Source organism: Antechinus flavipes, chromosome 2 (genome assembly GCF_016432865.1).
Source record: "Antechinus flavipes isolate AdamAnt ecotype Samford, QLD, Australia chromosome 2, AdamAnt_v2, whole genome shotgun sequence".
Classification (NCBI taxonomy): Eukaryota; Metazoa; Chordata; class Mammalia; order Dasyuromorphia; family Dasyuridae; genus Antechinus; species Antechinus flavipes.
The window spans coordinates 480,128,379-480,138,118 of record NC_067399.1 but is presented as its reverse complement, the minus strand read 5'-3'; the positions used below and the strand labels follow the sequence as shown (position 1 = coordinate 480,138,118).

At 36.6% G+C, this 9,740-nt stretch overlaps 1 protein-coding gene across 1 annotated transcript; it reads right to left on the bottom strand.

Annotated features, from left to right (window-relative positions):
• Nucleotides 1-3,091: 3,091 nt before the first annotated feature.
• On the bottom strand, nt 3,092-9,416 carry LOC127550666 (cytochrome b-c1 complex subunit Rieske, mitochondrial). The gene is made up of 2 exons (XM_051979777.1): nt 9,145-9,416; nt 3,092-3,900 (listed from the first exon to the last, which is right to left on the bottom strand). The coding sequence occupies exons 1-2, from the start codon at nt 9,356-9,358 to the stop codon at nt 3,290-3,292; spliced, it is 825 nt and encodes a 274-aa protein (XP_051835737.1). The 5' UTR covers nt 9,359-9,416; the 3' UTR covers nt 3,092-3,289.
• Between the last annotated feature and the right edge of the window lie 324 nt (nt 9,417-9,740).

Genomic DNA, 9,740 nt, shown 5'->3' with positions numbered 1-9,740 from the left:
GAGAGGAGAGGGAGAAGAGAGCAGTGAGAGAGAGGAATTAAGGATGACATGGAAATTGTGAATCTGTGGGACTAGGAGCACGTTGGTTCCCTGAACAGTAATAGCAAAGTTTGGAAAAGGGTATTTTTGGGCATGTTGAGTTAAAGAAGTTTTTGAGATATCAAGTTCTAGATGTCCAGTTCTCAATTAGAGATGTGATAAAGATCAGTAAAGAGGTTAGGATTAAGTAAGTAGATATGACAATCCATAGGAACTGATAAGATCAAGTGAAATATTGTAGGAGATAAAAGGGGCCATGAGAGGGCCCAATGAGACACATAGTTACAATCTGGAGGAAGACCCAGCAAAGGACAGAGAAAAGGTCAAAGCTAAGAGAAGAGCAAGAAAAGAGCAACATTATCATGAAAACCTCGAAAGAGAGCATCAAGAGGGTGACATGTCAAAGCTGCAGAGGTCAAGAAATATGAAAATTGGAAAAGGCTATTTGAATTGTCGATTGTGGGATGACCAGTGACTCTGGAGAGTTGTTTCATGGAATAAGGGATTATACAGGCTAAAAAAAGTATAAGAAAAAAAAAATGAAGGCAATTATTGCATAATCTTTTCAAGAAGTTTATAAGCAAAACCCAGAAAATATAGGATAATTGGCTGGGATGGAAGAATCAAGAGTTGTTTTTTTTCTGAGTGGATGCCCATCAATTGGAGAATGGCTGAAAAAATTGTGGTATATGTTATGGAATATTATTGTTCTGTAAGAAATGACCAGCAGGATGATTTTAGAAAGGCCTGGAGAGGTTTGCATGAACTGATGATGAGTGAAATGAGCAGGACCAGATCATTATATACTTCAACAATGACACTATATGATGATCAATTCTGATGGACGTGGCCATCACCAGCAATGAGATGAACCAAATCAGTTCCAACAGAGCAGTAATGAACTGAACCAGCTACACCCAGCGAAAGAACTCTGGAAGATGACTATGAACCATTACATAGAATTCCCAATCCCTCTATTTTTGTCCACCTGCATTTTTTATTTCCTTCACAGGTTAATTGTACACTACATCAAAGTCCGATTCTTCTTGTACAGCAAAATAACTGTGTGGCTATGTATACATATAGTTTTTAGCATATACTTTAACATATTTAACACGTATTGGTCTACCTGCCATCTGGTGGAAGGGGTGGGGGGAGGGGAAAAATTGGAACAAAAGGTTTTGCAATTGTCAATGCTGAAAAATTACCCATGCATATATCGTAAATAAAAAGCTATAATAAAAAAAAATTGTTTTGATGATGGGGCAGATATGGACATGTTTGTAAGCAGTGTAGAAGCAGCCAATAGGCAGTGGAGAAGGTAAAAGAGTGGGGATGATAGAGAGGTAATCTGCTGAAGACACAACTGAAGGGTATCCCTTCTGCACATAAAGGACATGCCTTGTAAAAAAGGCCACCTCCTGTGAGATGGGTAAAGGAAGAGATGGTGGCAGAAGGCATCTGTATGATAGGCAATGATAAAGAGGGAGAAGTGGGAGATGTGAATAGCCTTTATTTTTTTCAGTAAAATATAAGGCAAGATTCTCACCCGAGAAGATAGGGAGAGAGCCACAGAAGTTTTAGGAGAAAAGTTTTGAACCACTGTAGTGAAATTGTGAGTCAATTAGGTATATATAAAAGCACTGCCTTGAAGTAGTGAGGGACCAGTTGAGGTTATGTAACATTTGTAAGCGTCTTGAAAGTGGGGACTATTTCATGGTTCTTTGTATTCACAGCCTCTGGCACAATGTAAGTGATTAACAGATGCTTGCTGATGGAGAGAATGCAATGTGTATTAAAGCTGGTAAATCTAATTGGTCAGACTGTAGGGAGTCTTAAAGGCCAGACTTAATTTTTTTTTTTTTAATCAGAAACAATGGAGAGTCACTGGCACTTTCCAAACACTAAAGTGACATGTTAAAAATTTGATTTTGTCAATTGTGTGCAAGAGTTGGAAAGACTAGATTTCAAGATCTGAATTAGGATGGTGGCCTCATGGATCAAAAAGAGATTTAGTTATGTCAGAAGTAAATGGACCAAGACTTGGAGACTGACTTCATATGGGTGATGCAGAAATAGGAAGTTTCAAGGACAACTATGGATTTATCAATCTGGTTGTTTGAGAAGATGGTAGTACATTAGAAACGAAGAGGGAAATAGTTCTTAGGCATGTTTAATTTGTATTATCTACAGGAAATCCAAGGTGTCTAGTGGAAAACTGATAAAAGCTACATTTTCCATTTAAAAATGTTGAAATATCACTAACCTAAAGGGCGGGGGTGGGGGTGGGAAGGCCCACATATGTAGGTCTTTAAGATTGGACATGCATTTTTATAGTTAAGTTTCACAAAGAGCTTTACTCACAATATGCTAGTGTAAAAAGTATTGGCCACATTTTATAGCTTTGGAAATTAAGGTTCAGATTATGATTATGTGCTCTATCAAATCTATCGTGCATCAATTTTATTTGTTCTTTGTTGTTCTTAGAAAAGTCTTTTCAAAAAAAAAATTAATAATTGAATGAATTTAACCCACAATTTTTCTCCAGTGGGGAAAGAACTAGATCCATTACCCAAGATTTGAAGGGCGGCAACCATTCACAGGCCAAATCCCATCACTCGCTTCCTAACCTATGATGGTTCATCCCTCCTTACAGTTCCTCACTCCCAAAGAGGCATTATATTGGTGCCAAACAAAGCTGACACTTGATCACTTTGACACTTTACAGCTCAGAATTACTAATCTTGAGCGATTAATCCACTAGCAACAGAGATTATAAGGCTACACTGACACAACTGGTTCTCTGATGGCAAAATTCACAATAGGTAAAATGCCACTTTAATAGCCTACATTAACAGTCTTTCTGTTGCTTACACCTTACCTAAATTGCCACTGACTCCCTAACCCATGATAAGGATCAGAGTCCTGACATGTTACATAAATGTCAACTTTCAATTTCTTTTCTAATGAATACACTCTTCTCATCCTCCTATATGCAAATTGATTCAAAAGTTATCAAAGAAAAAAAAACCTTACAAATAGACAACAGAACAATATTTAACAGTGGTTTTATTAAAAGCAAACACTTGAAAGTATTCACTATTTAATTCAGATCAATGTGTTCCAATACATTATCAGAAATACTTGAATCTCTCACATCAACCAATTTGAAGTATGTTAAGATTATCTCTCAAGAACTCTTCTGAAAACATGAAAAATTTGTAGGGAACTATGACCTGAGTCCAGTACTTTAACCAACGATAACTAGATCATTACCGGTGAATTCATATGCTGGAACTTCAAGGTTGAGTGGTGCAGGCCCTTTTCTGATTCTGCCAGATGCATCATAGTGTGACCCATGACAAGGACAGTAATAACCACCAAAATCACCTGCATTTGCAATGGGTACACAACCAAGATGGGTGCAGACACCTATCAGTATAACCCATTCAGGCTTCTTGACACGATCTAAATCATGTTGTGGGTCTCTCAACTGTGACACATCCACTGCAGCTTCTTGCTCTATTTCTTTCTGGGTTCTGTGACGTACAAACAGTGGTTTTCCTCTCCATTTAAAAGCCATATTCTTGCCTTCAGGAATATCTGACAACTTGATTTCAATTTTCGACATGACCAATACATCAGCAGAAGCACTCATGCTGGAGACAAACTGGGAGACAATATTCTTAGCAGCATATGCAACACCTACAGTGGTAGTTGCAGTTATCAAATAGGAGAAGCCTTTTCTACTTTCACTGCTATCTTTTGAAGATTTTTTGCTATCTAACACATCTGCTCGGCGATAGGCAGAGAAGTCAGGAACTTTGACGTCTGTATGGGAATAACGAACAGAAGCAGGAGCTGCAAAATAAAAAAGAAAGTTATAAGAATATTGGATAAACCCCTGAAAAGTTGTGTCTGTGTACATATATATAAAATACACATATATGACTGCCAATCTTTAAAAGTAAAAAACAAATTCAAGCAAAGATTAAATGTTTTGAAAATAACAATATTTTGTTGTTAAATATTTCAGATTTTAAAAATTCAATTTGTTAGCCACCAGCATCCACTCTTTAGCACTGAACTCATCTCTGGCTTTATAATGCAAATTGTAAAAAAACCTAAAACTAAGAATTTTTGACATTCTTTTTTTCAAGAAAAGACTACCCTATGAATACAATTTTACAAGAAATTGAAGGTTTTTCTTTTTGTAAAGCATTCAAAGACAGCTTCTCCCTATAACAAAGGTCCATATTTTTAACACCAATATTCTCCCAATAATGTTGTATGGTGGCAAATTATGAAATACCTTGTAATCTATACAGAAATGCAATTGAGGACCATCCAAAAAGTAAATAAGAAGCTCTAGGTGAACATTAGCAGCTGTAACAATTTATACACAAGGAATGAATAACAAAAAGCAATGTAAAGGATAGCCAAGAAATGTCAAAATTAAAGATATACCTATATTGTAGCTAGTGAGAAACAAAGGTGGATACCAAGAAAATGATGTTAAAATTCCCAAGCATATTGGGAATTCATGAAGAATTTAAGAACTACAATGCACAAAATAGGCAAGGCATAATAAATCAGAGTCCAGAGGAAGTAGAGTGTTTTAAGATGGAAATTAGTGCTACTTTAACTTCAAATATTATCAATGATGAATGAAATAGAAACAGCCTTATCAAAAATAGCCAACTTGTTAAGGTATATAGTATAGTATATTTTTTATATACTTTTTATAATTAGTGAATGATTTAAAAGAATTTTAACAGAAATTCTTTTGTCTTAAAAATTACTCTGAAACAAATCTTGATGAAAAATTTATTGGTACCATATTCAAATATGTTTAAGAAAAAGTGAAGCTCTTGGCAGGTTCTCCAAAATAAATATAAAAATCTTATTTCATCTATTCAGTCACTTCTGTTTACAGGAAAAAATTTTTTTTCCAAAGATTGTTAGATTATACCCAATTCTGGTCCTGACATTTACTGTATTTATATGACCTCAACAAGGCACCTAATCTCTTTGGGCCTGATCTATAAAAGGAGGAAATCATAACACCTCTTAGATTCCTTCCAACTCTAAATAATCTATACCCTATGTTCTACTCATAAAACTTCTTTTCATCACAATGAAAATCCCTATGCCAGAATTTATATAGTTCACACTATATATACATATTATATACATATATATATAAAATCTATACCCTATGTTTTACTTATAAAACTTACTTCCTTTCCATCACAATAATCTCTATGCCAGAATTCATATAGTTCACACTATTTTGCAAGTAATCAAAACCACTGTATAATATATATTTCAACTGTTTTTCCTTTAGTTTCCAAGTGCAAATCATAAAAAAAGTTACCTATAATGGAAGACTAATGAAATTAGTGGAATCTATCTAAAAATAACTATATTATTTTTCCAGATGGAGGCATGTAAGCAAATTCCAGAATAAGAAAATGATCCTACACAAGCTTGGGATAGAGGACAGAATGTTGATTTTAGAAGACCTTATTCAAATCTCCCCACCTGCTTTGACTATAAGGTTTTGACCATAGACCTGTTAGAAGTTTAGGCAGTTTTCAAAGATTATAAATTAAAGAGGAGCTAAAAAGTATACTAATAGAGGGAGTTTTCTTGGCACCAATTTTTCACTGGAAATTACCCAGGCAAAATGAAATAACCGGTCCAAACCAAAAGAAAAAAAAATCATTTAAACAAGTGATTTCTGCTAATAGAAGACAGGATTAAATAAAATTCCTATAATAAAACAAAACAAAAACCTATCAGCACTTTGAAATGGACACTTCTGGATTAAAATTACTAAGTAATCAACTGACCTTGTTTATATAATAGCTAAAGAAAAGTGAATCTGGCATAAATTAGGCATTGACTAATATTTTACATCATATATCAAGATAAATAATAAATGGATATAAGACTTAGATACAAAAGGTGACATGAGAAGCAAATCAGAAGAGAAAGGACAAAATTACTTTTTCAATATATGGATGGGGTATAAAGGAGAATCAAAGAATGAGACATTTTTGACTATATAAAATTAAAGTTTTTGCACAAAAACCGTGCAGGTTTATTAACAAATGCAGCAAGTTTCTTTGAAAAATGTCTCATATTCAAAATAAAAGGATCTGATTCAAATTTCTAAGAATACATTCTCCAAAAGCTACATATATAGCCAAGGATATGAACAGGCAGGTTTCAAAATTAGAAATTCATACTTTCAAAAACTGTATTGTAAAAATGTTTAAAAGTGCTAATGATTTTTTAAAATGCAAGTCTGAGATTTCACTCACAAAAGAAAAAATGTAGGAGGGCACTGGAAAAACAGGTACATTAATGCACTATTAGTGGAGCTGTGAACTAATCTTGCCATTCAGCTAAGCAATATGGAACTAAGTTTCCAAAGTGTTTCTGGTTCAACTATCCCAGTCCTAGACCTGGACTTTGAAGAGAATAGTTAAAAAAAAAAAAAAAAAAACCTGTAAATTAAGAGGATACTCATCTGTTGGAAAATGGCTAAACAAAATATGATATATGAATATAATAAAATATGCCATAAGATGGACAGTTTCAAAAGAAACTGGGAAGACCTCTATGAATAAATGACAAAGTTCTGGGCCTAGAGTGAGGAAGACCTGAGTTCAAATCCAGCCTAGGAACTAGCTCTGTATTCCTGGACAAACCCTGTTTCCTCAATTACTTCCATCTGTAACATAAACTGGTGAAAAAAAATTAAAAATTACTGTAGTATCTTTCCCAAGAAAATCTCCAAAGGGGGAAGGAGAAGGTGTCACATAATAATTAGACACAATTGAAAAACAACAATAGACATGATTTCAAAAGACTCAAAATAAAGTACACTAATCACCTCCTAATAATTCAGAGATGATGGACTTAAAATGAAGACCAAAAGATACATGTTTGGACTTGGTCACTGTGGGAATATTTTGCTTAATTATTTATTATGGTTATCCTTTTTTAAAAATTGTCCAATGGGGGAAGGGGAAGAAAAAATTCTTATTACATCAGAATTTTTTTTTAATTGACTAAAAGGTATATTTCTTATTTGAATTTAAAGAAACTTGGAAAAGAAACTTAACATAGTTCCTGTCCTCAAAATTCAAGCACTAAATTATTTCATCCTGACTCCAAGGTGGCAAATTTATCATTTCTTGACTCCATTTCAACTGAAGAAAATAAGATATTATAGAAAGACCAATAGGACGTAAAAGTCTTCAAAAAAAGAGAATGTACTTTTTGCTTCACCTGCACCTAGCATTAGGGATAGAATATTAAAGTTAGCATTTGAACTATCTTCCCTTAAATCAAGACTTTCACCATTATCAGAATATACTTTTCAGTCCACAATTCTATCTAGGAATCAGTTTTCCAATTATAACTTGGGTGGAAAGAACACTAAAATTGAGATGATTCCTGGGTCTACATTTTTACAAGATATGAATCCAAGAAAAAAAAAAATCACAATCTCTGATCCTGGTTATTCATAAGTAAAATGGTAATGCTTGACCCACAGAGATGTTATGATCAAAACAGGGCAAAAATAAAGCACTTTGTAAATTCTAAATTGCTATGTTTGGGTAATCTACCAAGTATCTGCAACACTACAGATTGCATTTTGAAGTTAAAAGTAATATTATATTGCAAATTGGAGGCTTCAATGATAGAAGATATTGACTAAGTATTATTTTCCCATCACAAGTAAAAGTATTTCCAACAAAGTAAATAAAATACAAGTCCCCTTTAAGGGTTAACTTCCACTTTTTTCCTTCTTTGTATCTTCATTTTCTTTCTTCCTCCACATTTAGGAGACAGCAATATGGTGTAAATATTTTATGCACCAAGTCATGTGACCTTCAACAAGTAATCTAACTTTTCTGAACTTTAGTTATCCTATCGGTAAAAAGCTGTCAATGAGCTCCAAGACTCGCCTCTAACAAGGTCTTTTTGCCCTAAATCTCCTAATTGCTAAAGGGCAATTACCAAGTGTAGGACCCAAGTACCAGTTTCTTAAACTGTGGGTCATGACCCCATAATGGAGTATCTGAACTGAATGGGGGAGTTGTGAAACTGATTATCAATAAATGCTTGATTTACATACCTATATATCCCAAGGTCACATAAAAACTAGGAGCAGAAAAAACTTAGGAAATCCCCACCTAAGTGAGAACTAGAGTACCATACAACATGTTCAATAATATTCCACCTAGAGATAAAACAGAGTGGGATCTTAGAACAATCACCTTGGTAATGGAGTCACTTTCCTGAACCAAACTTCCCCTCCAAAACTTGTAATTAACTCAAAATATGAGACACTAAATTTAAAATGAAGTAAGTGATCTCCAATATGGCTCTGCTACACACTAATAACACGAGCATGGTCAGCACTGTGCAGCAGAAAGAGAACAGACTCAAAAGACTTGGGTTCAAATTTTGCTCAGAGCTTACTCCCATCCCAGAGTGACCTTGAGCAAATCATGTAACCTACAGGGGCCTCAATTTCCTCAATTATTATTACAGGACAGTATCGGATTACATTGTACCTAAGATCCCTTCTAGCTCTATAAATCTATGATGTCACTTCACTTTTTGGAATTTCAATCTCTTTATCTATAAAAACAACATTTAATACACTTACTACGTAAAGGGCTGTGGAAGTAAAGGAGATAATTGTGTAAAACTTCAAAAGTGAGTTAACATCATCACTATTCCCTATCTCTAGAGAAACGCCAGCTAATCCAAAAAGTTCCAGGGTGGGGGTGGGGAGGTCACCTTTCACCGAAGTCCCAGGAGGGGAAGGACTGACCAGGGTTCAAGGACAGGGCACAGCAGACCTCTGCTGCAGCGAGGGGAGGAATGTCCCTTCCCTCCCCCAGGTCCTTCAGCCTCCACTCGGCCTGGGCGCCCCTTGATTCCGGAAGTGGGGGGTCCCGGATCCTGGAAACAGCCGCAGCTCCCTCCCTCGGCCCCACAGGAGAGCCCTTCCCCGCTCGGCGCAGCCCCTTTGCTTTGCTTTCCCCGAGTCTCTTCTCCTCCCCGCCCTCCACTCACCGAAGAGGCTGACTTTGGCGACAAGCTGCCGGCCTGCGGCCTGCCCGCTCAAGGACTCGTGGCACAGGCGGGACCGCTTCAAATCCAACACGGGAGGCTCCGGGGCGGGCACCACCGAGGCCTGCACCAGCGGCCGCAGAGGACCCACCACCGTGCGGGATGTGGCTGAAAGGACTGGGGCGAAAGGGCCCGAACGAGCGGCAACTGACAACATGGCGACGGCTCCTTTCACCCCCTGAGCCGGTCACTCGGACGACCTTTCCCGAACTGCGCAAGCGCCCCGAAAGCGGTCGCGCGCATGGCGTCATCACGCCCGTAGTGACGCGAGCACGCCAGTTGTGCCTATAAAAAACGTTGCGCAGCCTTGAATGTTATAGAACTGTTTCTTCGAACCCTGACCTATTTTCTGTGCTGTTTTGTTGTTCAGCTAATGTAGCGCTGAAATGGAATAGCACTAATCCCACCCCCAAGTCTCATAAAGCCACTTTTTGCGCGGCTGAATACAACTTGTTATAACCATTCATTTAATACCTAGTTGATAATTCATTTACTGATGGTTATCAGCCATCGGGACACATTAGGGTGAAATGTTAGAA

Coding starts and splice junctions, on each gene's coding strand:
- LOC127550666 (XM_051979777.1), bottom strand. CDS start 9,358: ATGTTGTCAGTTGCCGCTCGTTCGGGCCCTTTCGCCCCAGTCCTTTCA. Junction 3,901..9,144: donor CGCCAAAGTCAGCCTCTTCG/GTGAGTGGAGGG, acceptor TTTATTTTGCAG/CTCCTGCTTCTGTTCGTTAT.